This window comes from Pan paniscus, chromosome 2 (assembly GCF_029289425.2).
Source record: "Pan paniscus chromosome 2, NHGRI_mPanPan1-v2.0_pri, whole genome shotgun sequence".
NCBI classification, from domain to species: Eukaryota; Metazoa; Chordata; class Mammalia; order Primates; family Hominidae; genus Pan; species Pan paniscus.
In genome coordinates this window covers 193635761-193655961 of record NC_085926.1, presented here as the reverse complement: position 1 = coordinate 193655961, position 20201 = coordinate 193635761, and the positions used below count along the sequence as shown (strand labels likewise).

Sequence of the window (20201 nt, the reverse complement as noted above, 5' to 3'; positions counted from 1 at the left end):
TGCTCTGTGTGGAGAATAAAGGCGCTATATTACAAACTCTGAAACCCAAAAGAGCCATAGGGGGGCTTAGAACCATTTCGAAGATGAGAAAACTGCAGCTTAGAGATGACAAGGAACCTGCCCCAGGACGCAGTAGGTTAAGCAGCAGGGCATGGTTTCCAAAGCCAAACATTTTTTATATTTTTATGTTTTGAGATGGAGTGTCATTTGTCGCCCAGGCTGGAGTGCAGTGGTGCGTTCTCGGCTCACTGCAACGTCCTTCTCCCGCGTTCAAGCGATTCTCCTGCCTCAGCCTCCCGAGTAGTTGGGACTACAGGCACGCACCACCACGCCCAGCTGATTTTTGCATTTTTAGTAGAGACGGGGTTTCGCCATGTTGGTCAGGCTGGTCTCGAACTCCTGACCTCAGGTGATCCGTCCACCTTGGCCTCCCAAAGTGCTGAGATTACAGGCGTGAGCCACCGCGCCGGGGCCCAAAGTCAAACCCTCCCACCTGATCTGGCTGCTGCTTCCCTGCTGTCTTCTTGTGGGAAAAGAACCTGTGCAGTCCTGTGTCTAGGCCAGTCCTGCCCCTCAGTCAAGCGAGGCGCCTTTGCCCCTGCCCTCACCAGCAGTCCCCGGGGCTCCGCTGGTTCACAGGAAGCCGCGGCCCCACGCAGGCGTGGTCTCCGGGCCCTCCGCCAGCTGCAGTTCCAGATCCCGCCGAAGGAGGGGGCGGGCGGAGCGCGGGTGGGGCGGGGCCCAGCTCTCCGGGCGGGGCGGGGCGGGGCGGGGCGGGGCGGGGCCGGGCTGGGGCGGGGGTGTGACTGCGCATGCCCACCTGTGGCCGGCATCCCTGCTGCCCAGGTGCAGCTGACTGCACGTGCAGCTGAATTCACACCAGGTTTTTGTTTTTGTTTTTTGAGACGGAGTCTTGCTCTGTCCCCCAGGCTGGAGTGCAGTGTTGCAATCTGGGCTCACTGCAACCTCCACCTCCCAGGTTCAAGCGATTCTGCCTCAGCCTCCTGAGTAGCTGGGATTACAGGTGCGCACCACCACGCCTGGCTAATTTTGTATTTTTAGTAGAGATGGGGTTTCACCATGTTGGCCAGTCTGGTCTCAAACCCCTGACCTCAAGTGATCCGCCCGCCTCAGCCTCTCAATGTGCTGGGATTACAGGCGTGAGCCCCCGCGCCGGCCCAGGCCCATGTTTTTAAAGCCCACGCCTGCCTCCTTTGCCCAGTGGTCTCACTTCAGCACGGCCTCAGGGCTGACTCAGTCTCTCCGGAGAGTGGGGCGAGCCCAGCCTCTCCTACAGAACCTCTTCTTCCCCAGCAGAAGAGGAGGGGCTGGGAGGCTGAGCTCCCGCCTCTGACCACCTGTCTGTCTCTCTTGGTCACCAGCTGTGTGTCCTTCTCCATCTACATGGCCTGGGGCGAGCACTGTGAGCACCTGAGCATGAAACTCGACGCGTTCTTCGGCATCTTCTTTGGGGCCCTGGGCGGCCTCTTGCTGCTGGGGGTCGGGACGTTCGTGGTCCTGCGCTTCTGGGGTTGCTCCGGGGCCAGGTTCTCCTATTTCCTGAACTCAGCTGAGGCCTTGCCTTGAAGGGGCAGCCGTGGCCTAGGCTACCTCAAGACTCACCTCATCCTTACCGCACATTTAAGGCGCCATTGCTTTTGGGAGACTGGAAAAGGGAAGGTGACTGAAGGCTGTCAGGATTCTTCAAGGAGAATGAATACTGGGAATCAAGACAAGACTATACCTTATCCATAGGCGCAGGTGCACAGGGGGAGGCCATAAAGATCAAACATACATGGATGGGTCCTCACGCAGACACACCCACAGAAGGACACTAGCCTGTGCACGTGCGCGTGCACACACACACACACACAAAAGAGTTCATAATGTGGTGATGGCCCTAAGTTAAGCAAAATGCTTCTGCACACAAAACTCTCTGGTTTACTTCAAATCAACTCTATTTAAATAAAGTCTGACTTTTTGTGTCTTCAAAACCAGGAATTCCATTCCTGATTTTCTTCTCGTGGCCGAAGGGCTGGACACAGGCTTCTCCCAACCATCAGAGGGCACAGAGTGTGGAGGTTAAGTGCTGGGCAGGCAGTGGAGCATTAGGGGCAGCTGGATCCAGTCCTAATCAGCCCGGTTACCCATGCTGGAAACCCTCAGTTGCTCCACCCCAACCTTGCTTCATGCTCCACATCACCTTCTTCTTCCCCCACCCCAGCACAGGCCAAAGCTTCGCCCGCTAAGGAGGAGAGCGAAAGAGTTACCCCAAGATGGAGTGCCCCAGACCCTCTCCCAGGACCCCTCCCTGCCTGCCTGTCCATCAATTTCACAAAAGTCGTAAAAGGATCAATGCACAGTGTGTTTTCCTGTCTGGTGGCTGTCCCCACCGCCTGTGTTTCATGGAAGAGGGATTAAACCATTTCAGCTCCCTTTCCAGGAACCAACTCAAGAAACATGCCACCACCCCACCCTTAGATCTGGAGGACCCGATCCCTCATATACCCTTCTCTGTCCTTTCCCGGACCCCAGATGGAGTCTTCTGAGGTTCTCCATCCCACAGCCCTTCACCTCTACCCTGCCTCCACTTGTCCCCAGCAACCTGATCAGCTTCCACAGAATCCTCTCAGCAGGTGGGACTTTTACACCTATCTGGTGTAATAACTCCAACACAATTGGTCCACAATTCCTGTGTCTAGAAAATCTCAATTCCAACTTTATGCAGAAACTAGGTAGCTGCCTCTTAGTTCTAAATCCCAAATCCCTGAAGAGAGAATCTGACTGGTCCAATTTACATCAGTTGTTTATGCCTGGTCCAATAAAATGCAGTCATGGGGTCAGAAAGGAGGTCACATGGTACAAAGCAGGTGTTCAAGCTCATTCTTGCGGGTGGGTAAGTGCTGTTGAAGGAAGCTCCCAAAGGAATATCTTTGGTTGGGCACAGTGGCTCACGCCTGTAATCCCAACACTTTGGGAGGCCAAGGCGGGCAGATCACTTGAGGCCAGGAGTTTGAGACCAGCCTGGCCAACATAGTGAAACCCTGTCTCTACTAAAATACAAAAATTCGCTGGGCATGGTGGCAGACGCCTATAATCCCAGCTACTCAGGAGGCTGAGGCAGGAGAATCTCTTGAACCCAGGAGGTGGAGGTTGCAGTGAGCTGAGATTGTGCCACTGCACTCCAGCCTGGGCAACAGAGCAAGACTCTGTCTCAAAAAAAAAAAAAAAATATATATATATATATATATAAAGAATATATATATAATCTTTGTATTAGGGTTCCCTAGAGGGTCAGGACTAATAGGATAGATGTATATATAAAGGGGAGTTTATGAAGGAGTATCGACTCACACAATCACAAGGTGAGGTCCACAATAGGCTGTCTGCAAGCTGAGAAGCAGGGAAGCTAGTCTGAATCCCAAGATCTCAAAAGTAGGGAAACTGACAGTGCAGCCTTAAGTCTGTGGCAGAAGGCCCAAGAGCCCCTGACAAACCACCAGTGTAAGTCCAAGAGTCCAAAAGCTGAAGAACTGGAAGTCCGATGTTTGAGGGCAGGAAGCATCCAGCACGGGAGAAAGATGAAGGCTGGAAGACTTAGCCAGTGTAATCCTTCCACATTCCTCTGCCTGCTTTATTCTGGCTACGCTGGCAGCTGATTAGATTGTGTCCACCCAGACTGAGAGTGAGCCTGCCTCTCCCAGTCCACTGATTCAAATATTAGTCTCCGTTGCCAATACCCTCACAGAGAGACACCCAGGAACAATACGTTGCATCCTTCAGTCCAATCAAGTTGACGCTCAATATTAACCTTCACAGTCTTTGATCTGAGCAGACTCCAAACTTACATGGAGAATGACTTCTCCCAATAGGTGAAGCCACTCTCCTATGTACAAAGCTGTAGCTTTACCCTCATATGCCCCAAAGTGGAATGTAATGAAGTCTCCATACAAAACTGTAGTCACAGCATTCATTTATCAAGAAGCAAGCACACAGCACAGATGAGTTCGCTGGTGAATTTTACCAAATATTTAAGGGGAAATAATACCTATTTTCTGCAATCTTTTCCAGAAGATAGAAGCAGGAGGAATATTTCCTAAGTCATTTGTCACTGTCACCCTAATGCCAAAACCAGACAAAGACATTACAAGACGACTATAGACCAATATCTCTCACATAGATGCAAAAATTACCAACAAAATATTAGCAAATACAGTTCAACAATATGTAAAAAGAATTATAGGCCATGACCAACAGAGATTTATCCCAGGTATGCAAGACTGGTTCAATATTCAAAAATCAGCTAATGCAATCCATTACATCAACAGGCTAGAGAAGAAAAATCACATGATCGGCCAGGCGTGGTGGCTCACGTCTGTAATCCCAGCACTTTGGGAGGCCGAGGTGGGCGGATCACGAGGTCGGGAGATCGAGACTATCCTGGCTAACACGGTGAAACCCCGTCTCTACTAAAAACACAAAAAATTAGCTGGGCGTGGTGGTGGGCGCCTGTAGTCCCAGCTGCTTGGGAGGCTGAGGCAGGAGAATGGCGTGAACCCAGGAGGTGGAGATTGCAGTGAGCCGAGATCACACCACCGCACTCCAGCCTGGGTGACAGAGTGAGACTCTGTCTCAAAAAATAAATAAATAAATAAATAAAAGAATATCTACAAAAACCTACAGCTAACATCATCCTTAACGGTGAGAAACTAGATGCTTTCCCCTAAGATTAGGAACAAGGCAAGAATGTCCCCTCTCACCATCGATTCTCAACATCCTGCTGGAGGTCTTGGCCAATGCAACTAGACACAAAAGGGAAATAAAAGGTATACAGAATAAAAAGGAAGAAACAAAACTGCTTTGTTCACAGATGACACAATCATCTATGTAAAAAAATCTAAGAGTTGACAAAAGGAAAAAACCCCAGAACAAAGAAGCAATTTCAGACAAGTTTCATGATATAAGGTTAGTGTCCTAACGTCAACAGCTTTCGTGTGTGCCAGCAAAGAACAATTGGAATTTAGAATTAAAAACATTTGAGCAAGACAGGAAACAAAAAAAAGAAAAACTAATAATAAAATTAAATACACATGACCATTTACATTAGCATCCCCCAAAATGAAATACTGAGGTGTAAATGTAACAAAATATGTACAAGATCTATATGAGAAAAACTATAAAACTCTGATGAAAGATATCAAAGAACCTCATAAATGGGATGACATTCTATATTTATGAACAGGAAGACTCATTTTTTTTTTTTTTTTTTTTTGAGACGGAGTCTCCCTCTGTCACCCAGGCTGGAGTGCAGTGGCGCCATCTCAGCTCACTGCAACCTCAGCCTCCCGGGTTCAAGCAATTCTCTTGCCTCAGCCTCATGAGTAGCTGGGATTACAGGCACACACCACCACGCCTGGCTAATTTTTTTTGTATTTTTAGTAGAGATAGGGTTTCGGCATTTTGGCCAGGCTGATCTCAAACTCCTGATCTCAGGTGATCCACCCTCCTCGGCATCCCAAAGTGCTGGGATTATAGGTGTGCACCAGCACACCAGGCCAGAAGACTCAATATTATTAAGATAGCAGTTCTCAATATTATCAAGATAGCAGCAGATCAAGATAGCCAACTTGATCTACAGATTCTACATAATAACACAATCTTAATCAAAATCCCAGGAAGTTATTTGTAGATATTGATAAACTGGCTCTAAAGTTTATGTGGAGAGGCAAAAGATCCAAAATAGCCAAATCAATATTGATGGAGAACGTTCAGAGGACTGATACCACCTGACTTCAAGGCTTACTCTAAAGCTATAGTCATGAGAGCAGCATGATACTGGCAAAAGAATAGACAAATAGATCAATGGAACAGAATAGAGAGCCCAGAATATTAAAAGTAATATTTCTAATAGACCTGTATAAATGTGTCAACTGATCTTTGACAAGGCAGCAGAGGCCACACAATGGAGCAGAGATAGTGTTTTCAATAAATGACGCTGGGACAACCGGACATCCACAAGCAAAAAAAAAAAAAAAAAATCTAGACACAGACCTTATACCTTTCATAAAAACTCAAAATGAATCATAAACCTCAATAAAATGCAAAACTGTAAGACTCCCAGAAGATAATATAGGAGAAAATCTAAATGACCTTGAGTATGGTGATGACGTTTTAGATACAATAGCAAGGGCATGATCCATGAAGGAAATAATTGATGAGCTGAACTTCATTAACATTAAAAACTTCTTCTCTGTGAAAGGCAATGGCAAGAGAATGAAAATATTTGCAAAAGTCCCATCTGATTACAGACTTTTATCTAAAATATACAAAGAGCCGGGTGCACTGGCTCAGACCTGAAATCCCAGCACTTTGGGAGGCTGAGGTAAGTGGATCAATTGAGGTCAGGTGTTGGAGACCAGCCTGGCCAACATGGTGAAACCCTGTCTCTACTAAAAATACAAAAATTAGCCAGGTGTGGCAGCGGGCACCTGTAACCCCAGCTACTCGGGAGGCCGAGGCAGGAGAATCACTTGAACCCAGGAGGCGGAGATTGCAGTGAACTGAGATCGCGCCACTGCACTCCAGCCTGGGCAACAGAGTGAGACTCTGTCTCAAAAAATATTAATTAATTAATTAAATATACAAATAACTCTTACAACTCAACAATAAGAAAATGAACAACCCAGTTTTTTAAATGGGTAAAAAAACTGAACATACCTATCACCAAAGAAGATATTCACACGGCACATAAGCATCTACAAAGATGTTCAACATCGTATGTCATTAGGGAACCGCAAACAACGCGAAACCAATGCACACCCGTTAGAATGACCACAATCGCCAGGCTTCGTGGCTCACAACTGTACTCAATACACACCTGTTAGAATGACCACAGTCGCCAGGCACTGTGGCTCACACCTGTACTCCCAGCACTTTGGGAGGCTGAAGCGGGAGGATCACTGGAGCCCAGGAGTTTGAGACCAGCCTGGGCAACAAAGCAAGATCCCATCTCTACAAAAAATTAAAAAATTATATGGGCACGGTAGCATGTGACTGTGGTCCCAGCTACTCTGGAGGCTGAGATGGCAGGATTGCTTGAGCCCAGGAGGTTGAGGCTGCAGTGAGCCGTGATCCAGCCTTCACTCCAGCCTGAGCAACGGAGTGAGACCCTGTCTCAAAAGAAAAAGAAAAAAAGAATGATCAAAATCCACAGCACTGAAAACTTCAAATGCTGTTCAGGATGTGGAGCAACAGGAACCCTCCATTGCCAGTGGGAAGGCAACATGGTACAACCACTTTGGAAGACAATTTGGCAGTTTCTTTTTTTTTTTTTGGAGATGGAGTCTGGCTCTGTCGCCCAGGCTGGAGTGCAGTGGCGCGATCTCGGCTCACTGCAAGCTCCACCTCCCAGGTTCACGCGATTCTCCTGCCTCAGCCTCCTCAGTAGCTGGGACCACAGGCACCCGCAATTTGGCACTTTCTTACCAAACTAAACCATACTCTTACTATGCAGTCCAGCAATCACACTCCTTGATATTTACCCAAAGGGACAGAAAACGTTTTTGTCCACACGAAAACCTGCACATGGAGGTTTGTAGCAGCTTTATTCATAATTTATAGCAGCTTCATTCATAATTGCCAAAACTTGGAAGCAACCAAGATGTCCTTCAGCAGGTGAACGGGTAAATAACCTATGGTGCATTCAGACAATGGAATATTATTCAGTGCTAAAATGAAATGAACTACACAGCCATGAAAATACATACAGAAAACTTAAATGCATATACTATGTGAAAGAAGACAATCTGAAAAGGCTATTTAGCTTACGGTTGCAATTATATGACATTCTGGAAAAGGTAAAACTACGGAGACAGTGAAAAGATCAGTGGTTGCCAGGGGTTGGGGATGAATAAGTGAAGCACAGAGGATTTTTAGGGCACTGAAACTACTTATTTTTCTGTATGATGCTACAATGGCAGAAACATTTATGTTATTTTATTTTTTGAGATTGAGTCTCACTCTGTCACCCAGAATGGAGTGCAGTGGTGTGATCTCGACTCACTGCAACCTCTGCCTCCCAGGCTCAAGCGATTCTCCTGCCTCAGCCTTCCAAGTAGCTAAGACTACAGGCATGCGCCACCACACCCGGCTAATTTTTGTATTTTTAGTAGAGATGGGTTTTTGCGTGTTGGCCAGGCTGGTCTAGAACTCCTGATCTCAAGAGATCCACCCGCCTCCACCTCCCAAAGTGCTGAGATTACAGGAATGAGCCACTGTGCCTGGCCAGCCGATACATTGTTGAATAGAGAATGGAGAATATCCAACGCCAGAAATGTGCTGTCAACTCTGGACTTTGATGAGGATATGTTGACGTGGACGCCTCGACTGTCACACGTGCCACCTGGTGCAGGGCGCTGGTGGTGGGGGAGGCTGGGCGTAGGTATATGTGTGTGTGGCAGGGGGCATATGGGAACTTTCTGTATTTTCCACTCAGGACAATTTTGCTGTAAACGCAAAACTGCTCTAAAAAGCAAATTTTATTATTTAAAAGATGATTTTAAAATTAATATATTTAAATTTTTAAAAGAATTAAGCACACATGGCACTAAGGGGGCGGCTAGGGAGCCAACCATCCATCAGTTGTGAGGAAGGGGGAGGCCTGCAGGCACGAAGGAGCTGGTAAGACCGCCCTCACCTGGCTGCCAGAATCCCAGTTCCATGAGGACCTTGTCATGTGACTCAAAGTCAGAGACAGCGGACGGTCCAAAAGTTACAACTCACCTGAAACCCACCAGGCACTATTGGTAAAGGATTCACCCCCACCATGGAAGGCATGTGAGCGCTGTGGGTGCCCTGTGTCATCAACTGCAGAGAAGGGAAACCAGAAAGAGCAAAAGCAAAGCAGCGAGTGGGGAGCAGAACCGCCCCAAACCCAAGGTCCCTCCTCCCCCGTCCACCTTCGGACACTAAGCAATGGAGGGAGCGGGAGGACAGAGTCTGTGTTTGATGGACAGCTCCTCCCGAGGCAGAGGAGAGGCCCAATACCTGGGAGAAGGTTGGGAGCTTGCTACCCCTGAAGGAGACCCGCAGATTGGAGGGAAGAGAGGAGGCAGGGACCCTCGTGGGAGAGGATGCATTAAAAGTAGGGCTGTCTGGCCCAGGTGTGGTGGCTCACACCTATAATCCCAGCACTTTGGGAGGCCGAGGCAGGCAAGTCACCTGAGGTCAGGAGTTCAAGACCAGCCTGACCAACATGGTGAAACCCTGTTTGTACCAAAAATATAACAAATTAGCTGGGCGTGGTGGCGCACACCTGTAATCCCAGCTACTTGGGAGGCTGAGACAGGAGAATCCCTTGAAACCAGGAGGCGGAGCTTGCAGTGAGCCGAGATGGCACCACTGCACTCCAGCCTGGGTGACAGAGTGAGACTCGGTCTCAATAATAATAATAATAATAATAATGAAAGTAGGGCTGTCCAATTTAGCAAATGAAAATACAAGCAGCCCAGTTTAAATTTCAGATTAACCACAGATAATTGTTTTAGTTTAAAGATATCCCCTGAACTATTTGGAACATTCTTGTATATTTTTAAGTGTTCACCGTTTATCTGAGGTTCTCATTTAAGTGGATGTCCTGTGTTTTCTTGGTGAGCCCAGTCAAAGCCGCTGAGGCCCTGACAGCACGGGAGGAGGAGGCGTCCCGAGAAAGGAGAGGGCACCTGGGGACACCCTTCTCTAGCTGGACAGGGAGTTGCCCCTTCACGAGTGGGACAGTCAGAAGGACAAGGACACAACCATCCATTTTCGTCAGCTCATTCCCTTGCTACAAGTGGTCTGGATTCTGTCGCTTTGGCCCCTGGAATAAAATAACTGACTGACCCTTCCCCATGGGGGTGCCAGGTGTGAGTTTGCTTGGAAGAGAGAAGGGTGCAGACCCCCGACCCCTGCTGGTGGCAGCAGCTGGGACACCTTCAGTGGGCTCGAGAGTGGCAAAGGGAGCTATCTGGGGCAAAGCTTGGCCAAAGACACAGACTCCCTTGCCCATTCTTCCCTGCTTCAAAGGAGCCTTCCAGAAACTCCCCACAGGCCTGAAGTAAGTGGCTTAATGACTGGGATGATGAGTAACAGGTCACTGGCATGATGCACCCCTTTACGCATTTACTGGCACCAGAAAGTGATACGATGGCCACTATTAAAGTGTGGGGCGCACCCACGGAATTCGTTTCCATTCAAATGCTTTGCATACTTTGGTGGCCAATCCCCCTCTCAAGGGATGAAGGCAGGACTGGCTGTGGCAGAAGCTTCAGATGAGGTCTCTGGTCAGAGAAGTTCCACCTCACGTTGTCTTCATCATTGCTGTGGAGTTTCGCCGTCTCAGAGCTCACGCCGAGTCACAGGTGACTTTAGACAGGCCATCTTGTTTAGGTCCACGCTTAAATTTGTCTTTATAAAACATGTGGCATTTTTACCTCATATACACACACTTTAGAATCTTAAATAGCTGGAGAGTTTTCTCCAGGGACTTCTGGCTCCTGTTAGCTTGGTAACATTACTCCTGCTAACTTTGGTCATCTCCAGTAATACAGACGTGCACACACACACACACACACACACTCTGTCTCTCTTCCTCTTTATTGTCCCCCCACAACCCACCCACATGCAATCATAATGATACATTTTAGTTCCCAAATGCTTCTAATTTGTGTTGTTGCTGTTGATGTTTTGAGACAGGGTCTCGCTCCGTCACCAGGCTGGAGTGCAGTGACACAATCTCAGCTCACTGCAACCTCCGCCTCCCAGGTTCAAGTGATTCTCCTGCCTCACCCTCTTGAGTAGTTGGGATTACAGGCACCTGCCACTACGCCCAGCTAATTTGTGTATTTTTAGTAGAGACAGGATTTCACCATGTTGCCTGGGTTGGTCTCAAACTCCTGGCCTCAAGTGATCCGCCCGCCTCGGCCTCTCAAAGTGCTGGGATTACAGGCATGAGCCACCGCACCCAGTCTCTAATTTGTGTATCCCATATTTTACAGATTTTTTAAGCTAGTCAAATTTTACAATTTTTTTACTTCCAAAAATAGCAGTAATCAGCATCATATGTACATGTCCGTGTCCTCATATGTAGTAATTAAGATTACATGAGCCACTGTATTAGGTATCACCCATCTGAGGAAATACAAAGCAAGAGAAGAAAACCTATTTAAGAATTGGGTTTATATAACAGTGGTGTTATTGTCATTTTTGTAAACTGCTCTCCATTCATGCCTAATTATAGTACAGCTTCGGAACAATTATATCATTAAATTTACGTTTTGTGTGATTTCAGTACTGAATGCCCTTTTCTTAACTTTCAGAGCCCACTGAAAGTTTCGGGGCTCACGTGGCCCACCATTGTCCCAGTCACTCAGCAAACACATCAGTGCCCTCATGTGGAGGGCTCCACGCCAGCTTCTGTGATGACAGAGGTGAATACTACCGGCTGCTTGTCCTCGAGCACGTACAATGTAACAAACTTGTAAATAAAATAAGCACATTATAATACAGCATGTTAAGTGTTACAACAGAAACACAAGTAAAGAGACCAGAAAATCAGCACCTCTGTAGGGAATCTGATGAAGTCATGGAGAGGTGCCATCTGAACTGGGCTTTGAGGAATGAATAGGAGTTTTCCAGGTGAAGGGACCAGGGGGAGGAATCATGATGGGCAGACACTCCAGATGAAAGCAGGTGTGCCTGGGGTTAGCGAGCTGCTTCCTGTGCAAGCAGCATAGGATATGGAAGATGGGGCCGTGACCTGGAGCTAAGATAGTTGGCTGAGGCCATATCATGAAGACCCTTGCATACGAAGGTGGGGATTCCATCCTGGAGGTAGGAACAGGAGTAGCTTTGATTTGGGAGAGGAAAGCTCTGCAGATGGTGTAAAAGGTAGGTTGGAGTTAAAAAAAAATTTTTTTAAGTTCCATTTTAAGAAAAAAGAGAAGATAAAATAACATTTCATGAACTTTTTTCTGTCCTAATAAATATATGTTTCAACAATGCTTCTGTAGCTTGCGTAAAATAACACTATAGTGTTTAAGCAAACTGTTACATGGGAAGATTTGAGGTTACTTGTGTTTTGTTTTGCCTTTTTCATCTATGAGTTATTGTAAACAGTTAGGCACAGATTCTAAATTACTTCCTTAAGATAAATCAGTAACGAAACTGCTGAGTTAAAGGTATGTACATTTTTCGGGCTTTAAATAAATCAGTTAAATTGTCCTCCGGAAAGATTGTACCAATTTCTTCCCTACTAGGAGTGTTTAAGAATGCCCATTTGCCCAGCACCCAGTATAGATCAGTACAGACATACAATAAGCAATATCTCACTGTATTAATGGACCTGTTTTTGCTACTGAAGTCACACATTCTTTTTCATGGGGGGTGGTGGCGGGAGGAGAGGACATTTGTATTTCTTCTTTTGTGAATTACCTGTTGCCATTTACCCATTTTTCTACTGGTATGTTTGCCTTTTTATTTTCTTGCGCTGTAAGAGTTCTCTATATATTAAGGGCATCCTGTTGTTGCTATATGCAGTGTAAATAAGTTCTTTCAACTTATTATTGCTGTACGTGTCTAACTTCAATCCCTGGGAGAAGAGACAGATTTGAATCCTCCACGGCACATAGCTCAGTCTCTCTTCTGCGGCAGCTGCCCAACATATATGCCAAGATGAGCGAATTATTTTTGTCCAAGCTACTTTATGAAACTCATTCTGCCCCACTCCAGAAATGGAAGGGATCCGTCAAACGTTCAGACTCCCCTTGCTCACAGCAGCATCAACATTGTCTCCTTGTTTCCTTCATTCATCTAACAAATATTTACTGAGCCCCTGGTATGTGCCAGGTACTGTTCTTGGCACTAGGGAAACCATAATGGGCAAAATCTTTCATTCTAGTTGGAGGACTCAGATAATAAAGAAAACAAATAAAATATGTATGATGTTCAATTGTGATCAGCACTATAAAGTACGTCAAAGTACAGAAGGGGAGACTGAATTTGTAGGCAGCATGGTCATGGTAGACCTCACTGAGAAGGGGCATGAAGGTGGAGGTAGAGGGTTTAGACAAGTGGATATGTAGAGGAGAAGGCTTCTGAGCAGACTAAGCCATGCACAGAAAGGTCCCAAGGCAAGAGCAGGCCCAGCGCATTCAAGAGACAAGAAAGACGTCCGTGTGGCTGCGGTTCAGTGAGCAAATTAAGGAGGCAGGGGAGGGGCGCAGGTCGTGCACGGCTTTGCAGCTGTTGTCAGAGTTTTTCTCCTGAGTGAAATGGGAGGATTGGAGCAAAGAAGTGGTGTGGTCTGCCTTACGTTGTAAAAAGACAGCCCTGGCTGACACACTGGGACTAGACTGGGGTGGGGGCTGAGCTGGAAACAGGGAGACCTGTAGTAGTGCAGGTGAGAGATGATGGCATCGTGGACCATCTCGGTGGTAGCACTGGAGATGCTGAGGAGGGGCCACATTCTGGGCACAGTTAGATGGCCTTAGAGCCAGCAGAATTTCCTGGTGCAAAATGTGAGAGGGGAATAAAGAACGGTGCCGAGGATTTCGGCTTGAGCAACTGAAGGATGCAATTGACGTTAACTGAGATGGGGAAGATGCAGGTGGGGCAGGTCCAGAGGAAAAGATCAGAACTTCGATTTTAGAAACGTGGAGGCCAGGAGCGGGGCTCATTAACTGGAATCCCAGCACTTTGGGAGGCCGAGGCGGGTGGATCACTTGAGGTCAGGAGTTTGAGACCAGGCTGGCTGACATGGTGAAACTCCATCTCTACTAAAAATACAAAAAATTAGCCGAACATGGTGGTGGCACCTGTAGTCCCAGCTACTCAGGAGGCTGAGGCAGGAGAATCATGTGAACCCAAGAGGCGGAGCTTGCAGTGAGCTGAGATCACGCCACTGCACTCCAGCCTGGGCGACAGAGCCAGGCTCCTTTCCATCTCAAAAAGGAAAAAAAAAAGAAAGAAATGTTGAATGTGAGGTATGTATTTCATCAACATCCAAGTGGAGAGATTAAGAATTGAAATGAATACACAGTATACACTAATAATAATAGCTGTATATAAGGCTGGGCACAGTGGCTCATGTCTGTAATCCCAGCACTTTGCGAGTCTGAGGCAGGAGGACTGCTTGAGCTCAGAAGATAGAGACCAACCTGATCAACATGGTAAAGCCCCTTTTTTACAAAAAAAAGTACAAAAATTAGCCAGCTGTGGTCCCAGCTCCTCAGGAGGCTGAGGTGGGAGGATCACTGGAGCCTGGGAGGTGGAGGCTGCAGTGAGCCATGGCCGCACCACTGCACTGCAGTTTGGGTGAGAGTGAGACCCTGTCTCAATTTTAAAAAATAAATCGTTGTATCTAAGAGGTGGGATTATAGAAAAGTTTTTCTTTCTCCTCTTCCCACTTCTTACTTTGCTTGGTCTTTGGAATATTTCAAAATTTTGAAATCATAAACAAGTTTTACTTTTATTTTAAATTTATTTATTTATGAGACAGAGTCTTGCCCTTTTGCCCAGGCTGGGGTGCAGTGGCAGGATCTTGGCTCACTGCAACCTCTGCCTCCCGGGTTCAAGTGATTCTCCCGTCTCAGCCTCCTGGGTAGCTGGGATTACAGGCACCTGCCACCACACCCAGCTAATTTTCGTGTTTTTAGTAGAGACGGGGTTTCACCATGTTGGCCAGGCTAGTCTCAAACTCCTGACCTCGTGATCCACCGGCCTCGGCCTCCCAAAGTGCTGGGATTACAGGCGTGAGCCACTGAGCCTGGTCAAGTTTTACTTTTATAATAAAAAGTAAACCATATTAATTTTTTAAAAAAATAATAGCATGTAAGTTATAACATATAAGAGGAATAACTGAGGCTTGTGTCCAGAACTTGAAATTTAAATTTAGGTCAATTCCACATTCTCTGCGATCCCACCGCAGGCCAGACACTCTGCTAGTTCAGGGGATACTGAGATGAACAAAGGTGGTCCCTGCCCTGCCGCAGCGGGCTGTTCAACAGGCTCCAGGCCCGTCTCAGTAAATGCTATCATCAAAGTCCAAACCAAGACCTGGGGGAGTAGGAGGAGGAGGTAGCAGTGAGACTGCACACAATCCCTGTACTATAAAAATGGCGAAAGCATGCAGATCAATAGACAGCCTCTGGGCCACACTGAATGAATTTTAATGCAGGATGGAAGCACACAGATGGGTGATCAGGTCTCTCTTTACTGAAACACAGAACATGTGCCAAGGTGAGTCCAAGGACACCTCTGGGAACAGGTGAAGCCCCTCCCCACACACACACTCCGGTGGATGTGAGCGAGGGTCCTGTTGCCACATCTGGGGTCAGGGGCTTGGACCTGCTGCCCTTCATGGGAACCTTCTGGGTACCTCTCAGCACAGTAACGCAGCTGCAGTCTGTCGGTGGGGGCCCAGGCTAGGGGCAGCACCCTCTTTTGGCATACGGGACATGCCTGGCTGCAGCTGATGTCCGTTAGCCTCTCCTGACACGCAGTAAGGAGACCTGGAAGTGAGGCGCGTGGGCGTGGAGTTCCCGGTGGAGCTGGAGAGCAAGAGAGCCAGCTGTCCTTTCAGCCCATCTGGCCCATGAGCTCGCCAGAGGCAGAGGACAGGAAGGGACACTGGGGCAGAGTGCATGCGGAGGACGGCAACCCTTCCTGGCCTCCTACATGCTGGACACAGGCTGGTGCCTCACACACATTATGTCATCTAAACCTCACAGCAACCTTATAAAGCAGGTGTTACGATCCTCATTTTATAAGGGATGAAAGTCGCATAGAATAACTTATCCAAGATCACACAGTTGGGAACTAGAATTCACACCCAGATCTAGCTGGTTCCTAAGCTCATTGTCTAATCCCTGAGCCCAAACTGTTGGGCTGTCCCCGGACGAGAACTGATGCCCAACACCACGTGGCCTGGTGCCTGTGCCTCAGCTGCCTGACCTGCTCCTGATCTCCCGGTTTCTTTCCGATTCCTGAAATCATTTCTGGTGTGGGGGCTTAGACCTGAGATTCAAAACTGGCTTCCCGGCCGGGTGCGGTGGCTCATGCCAATAATCCCAGTGCTTTGGGAAGCAGAGGCAGGTGGGTCACCCGAGGTCAGGAGTTCGAGACCAGCCTGACCAACATGGAGAAACCCCATCTCTACTAAAAATACAAAAATTAGCCAGGAGTGGTAGTGTGCACCTGTAATCCCAGCTACTAGGGAGGTTGAGGCAGGAGAATTGCTTGAATCCGGGAGGTGGAGGTTGCAGTGAGCCGAGATCATGCCATTGCACTCCAGCCTGGACGACAGAGAGAGAATCCGTCTCAAGAAAAATAAAAGAAAAGAAAAGAAAAAGAGAAAGAAAAAGAAAAAGAAAAACAAAACTGGCTTCCCAGCCGGGCGCAATGACTCAACGCCTATAATCCCAGCACTTTGGGAGGCTGAGGTGGGTGGATCACGAGGTCAAGAGTTCAAGACTAGCCTGGCCAAGATGCTGAAACCTGAAACTCCATCTCTACTAAAAATACAAAAATTAGCCAGGTATGGTGGTGCGGGCCTGTAATCCCAGCTACTCAGAAGGTTGAGGCAGGAGAATGGCTTGAACCTGGGAGGCGGAGGTTGTGGTGAGCCAAGATCGCACCACTGCACTCCAGCTTGGGCGACAGAGTGAGACTCAGTCTCAGAAAACAAAACAAAACAAAACAAAACAAAACAAAAGCAACTGGCTTCCCTCTCCCACAAGGATTCACACTCGCTACTTTGATTATCACGTGCCGGGGGCATTTGTCACTTATTTGGCCGTCGGGTGTCGAGCCCCCGTGCCATGTTTAGGGAACTCCTTACAGCGGGAGTCACGATTGGCCTCGCTGCTGCTGAGAGAACTCCAAGGACGCAGACATCCCTTCTTCCCGTCCCCTGGCACCTGGCTGGGGGCTCATGGGAGTACAAGGGCTAAGCTCGGCCTATCAAATGTTCCTACTCAGGACTTTGGCTCTGGAGCAAAAAGTCCAGTGAGACAAAAAGGCAGCGAGAACCTATGTGAATGTGTGTGCAGGCTGCGTGATGCCCCTTGGCTGTGGCAGCATCCAATAGTGACTGACCAGCAAGAGGGACAGTGTCCCAGCCAGCCTGATCCCACCGTCTGGCCCCCAGAGCTCCTGGGGGCCCTCCTGCCTATTTTCCAAGCCTGCTGTCCTGGCATTGCTTTGATTCTATGCACTCTGGGACACTGCCAACAAATTGCCCTTTTACTTACGACAGACAGAGGTTTTCTTTCGCCTGCAACAAAGGATCCCACTCTCCACGGACATATCTTGCTTCCCTCTGCTAAGGGCAATCAGTCCACCTGTCCAGCCTGGCTATGAACTCTACACCTGGCATAAGTCCCCCAGCCAGCATCTCTGCCAGGTTTACCCTTGCAAGGGATGACAGGAAGCCTGAGCCACTTTTCAGCAGTGTGGCACCCATTGACTGTGAGAGGTGCTGAATGCAAGCTTCAGGTATTAGCAAGGGCACTGTCCCATTGACTGTGAGAGGTGCTGAATGCAAGCTTCAGGTATTAGCAAGGGCACTGTCCCATTGACTGTGAGAGGTGCTGAATGCAAGCTTCAGGTATTAGCAAGGGCACTGTCAAAGAGGCAATCCACATTAGACTATGCACTGGGCCTGTTTTCACGGTTACATCTGTGAGCAGAGCTTAGACACTTCCCATCATGCCCCATCTGCTACTTTGTACCACACATTAGGAGAACAACCCACCCCTCAGTGAGGCAAGGCCCGTGACATCTGCACTAAGCTGACCCAGTCTAACCTCCAACAAGCCACACCATCCCCATCCTCAAAACCCTGACCCCGGAACTTTACCATTGGAAGTTCTGTCCAGTGGGTTTTAGGAGAATTTTCCCAACTTGTACAAATACATCCCAATCATGGTCCTCATCTACAGTATACATCTCTGGGGTTTTTTCTGCCTGGCCTCCCTATTTTCTTGGGGCTCATCCTTCCTCTATGGGATCCTGACTGGGTTGTCAGTCATGGTGACCCTTGCAGGCCTTGGAGACCTGCGCTTCCCCGGATGACATGAAAATTTGGGGAGAGGGGGCCGGACGCGGTGGCTCATGTCTGTAATCCCAGCACTTTGGGAGGCCAAGACGGGTGGATCACGAGGTCAGGAGATTGAGACTATCCTGGCTAACACGGTGAAACCCCGTCTCTACTAAAAAAAATACATAAAAATTAGTCGGGCGTGGTGGTGGGCGCCTGTAGCCCCAGCTACTTGGGAGGCTGAGGCAGGAGAATGGCGTGAACCCAGGAGGCGGAGCTTGCAGTGAGCTGAGATCGCGCCACTGCACTCCAGCCTGGGTGACAGAGCGAGACTTCGTCTCAAAAAACAAAAAGAAAGAAAGAAAAAGAAAAAAGAAAAGAAAATTTGGGGAGATGGAAGTCCCTTGTGAATCTATGGCTAACAAGGCTGCCTTTTCATACATATGAAGAAAGACTCTGAAGAATGAAGGGAGTAGAGCTAAGATAGGGAGAGAAAGAGAAAGTCCCCGTGATGGCATTGGAGCTGCTGGATCCAGCCGTACTGAAGCTGAAGAGACACTTCTAGGTTTCTCAGACCCTGCCTTTTTTTTTTGCATAAACTTCTCTGACTTGGGTTTCTGCCACTTGCAACCAAGAGTCCCACCTACCCTCCCATCAATATCACTGACCTTTGCCTCAGGGGCCAGAAGGCCAAGCTTCCAAGGACCAGAAGAAATTGGGGGCTCCAGGAGTCACATGTTTACATTGCAGAGAAGGAAATGAAGAACTCGGAGAAGGCAGGCAGAGATCCTCAGATTCAGCTCCTAATTCTCCATAAGAAACGAGACTCCCTTCCAAGTGCGGTAGCTGCTCTTCTGTGTCCTGCGGGTCTTCCCTGCAGCCCCTGCGAACCTCACCCCTTCCTCTACTCCCCTGGCCCGATAAGTGCCCACTCACCTGCTGCATCAGCCTTTCTGCCACTCTGGGGTCAGTGAGGTCTTCCAGGGAAGCCACACTCAGCCGCAGGAGGAGGAAACCTCCATTTTCACCTGCAAATGGAGAACAGTAAGACGAAAATCAGGGCTGGGCGCAGTGGCTCACACCTGTCATCCCAGCACTTTGGGAGGCTGAGGCAGGTGGATCACCTGAGATCGGGAGTTTGAGACCAGCCTGACCAACATGGAGAAATCCCGTCTTTACTAAAAATACAAAATGAGCCGGGCATGGTGGCGCGTGCCTGTAATCCCAGCTACTCAGGAGGCTGAGGCAGGAGAATCGCCTGAACCTGGGAGGCGGAGGTTGTGGTGATCTGAGATCGCAGCACTACACTCCAACCTGGGCAACAAGAGCGAAACTGTCTCAAAAAAAAAAAAAAAAAAAGAGGAGGATGAAATAGTCACATATATTTGCTTCCGTATGTACATTTCATGTGCAGAAAATTACACACAAGAGACAATCTCACGGGTTACATGTGTGGAGAGAACTGGGTGAGGGCACAGCCAGGGGAGAAAGGCATTTTATGGTGAACCTTTTCGTACCTTTCCATTTCAAATCATATGAATGTCTTATCTAATCAACAAATAATAAAGTATTTTTCTTTCCAGGGAAAAGAAGGAGCGATCAGACTGTCACTGTGTCTATGTAGAAAGGAAAGACATGAGACTCCATTTTGAAAAAGACCTGTACTTTAAACAAGCTTTGCTGAGATGTTGTTCATTTGTAACTTTGCCCCAACCTTGAGCTCATAAAAACATGTGTTGTATAAAATCAAGGTTTAAGGGATCTAGGGCTGTGCAGGACGTGCCTTGTTAACAAAATGTTTACAAGCAGTATACTTGGTAAAAGTCATCGCCATTCTCTAGTCTCAATAAACCAGGGGCACACCGCACTGTGGAAAGCCGCAGGGACCTCTGCCCTTGAAAGCAGGGTATTGTCCAAGGTTTCTCCCCATGTGATAGTCTGAAATATGGCCTCGTGGGATGAGAAAGACCTGACCGTCCCCCAGGCTGACACCCGTAAAGGGTCTGTGCTGAGGTGGATTAGTAAAAGAGGAAAGCCTCTTGCAGTTGAGATAGAGGAGCGCCACTGTCTTCTGCCTGCCCCTGGGAACTGAATGTCTCGGTATAAAACCCGATTGTACATTTGTTCA

General features: G+C 48.0%; 2 protein-coding genes across 2 annotated transcripts in view; one reads left to right on the top strand and one right to left on the bottom strand.

Moving 5' to 3' along the window:
• Positions 1-15042, top strand: part of MUC4 (mucin 4, cell surface associated) — a 75523-nt gene extending 60481 nt beyond the window's left edge. Inside the window, exon 26 of the mRNA XM_055111009.2 lies at positions 1383-15042. Coding sequence (XP_054966984.1) covers positions 1383-1587 — 205 coding nt within the window. The 3' untranslated portion in view covers positions 1588-15042. The remainder of the gene's footprint in view (positions 1-1382) is intronic.
• A 185-nt stretch (positions 15043-15227) lies between these two features.
• LOC117974248 (mucin-20) overlaps positions 15228-20201 on the bottom strand; it is a 44931-nt gene continuing 39957 nt past the window's right edge. Inside the window, exons 9-10 of the mRNA XM_063602640.1 lie at positions 19010-19101; positions 15228-15584 (exon numbers count right to left, since the gene is read on the bottom strand). Coding sequence (XP_063458710.1) covers positions 15516-15584; positions 19010-19101 — 161 coding nt within the window. The 3' untranslated portion in view covers positions 15228-15515. The remainder of the gene's footprint in view (positions 15585-19009; positions 19102-20201) is intronic.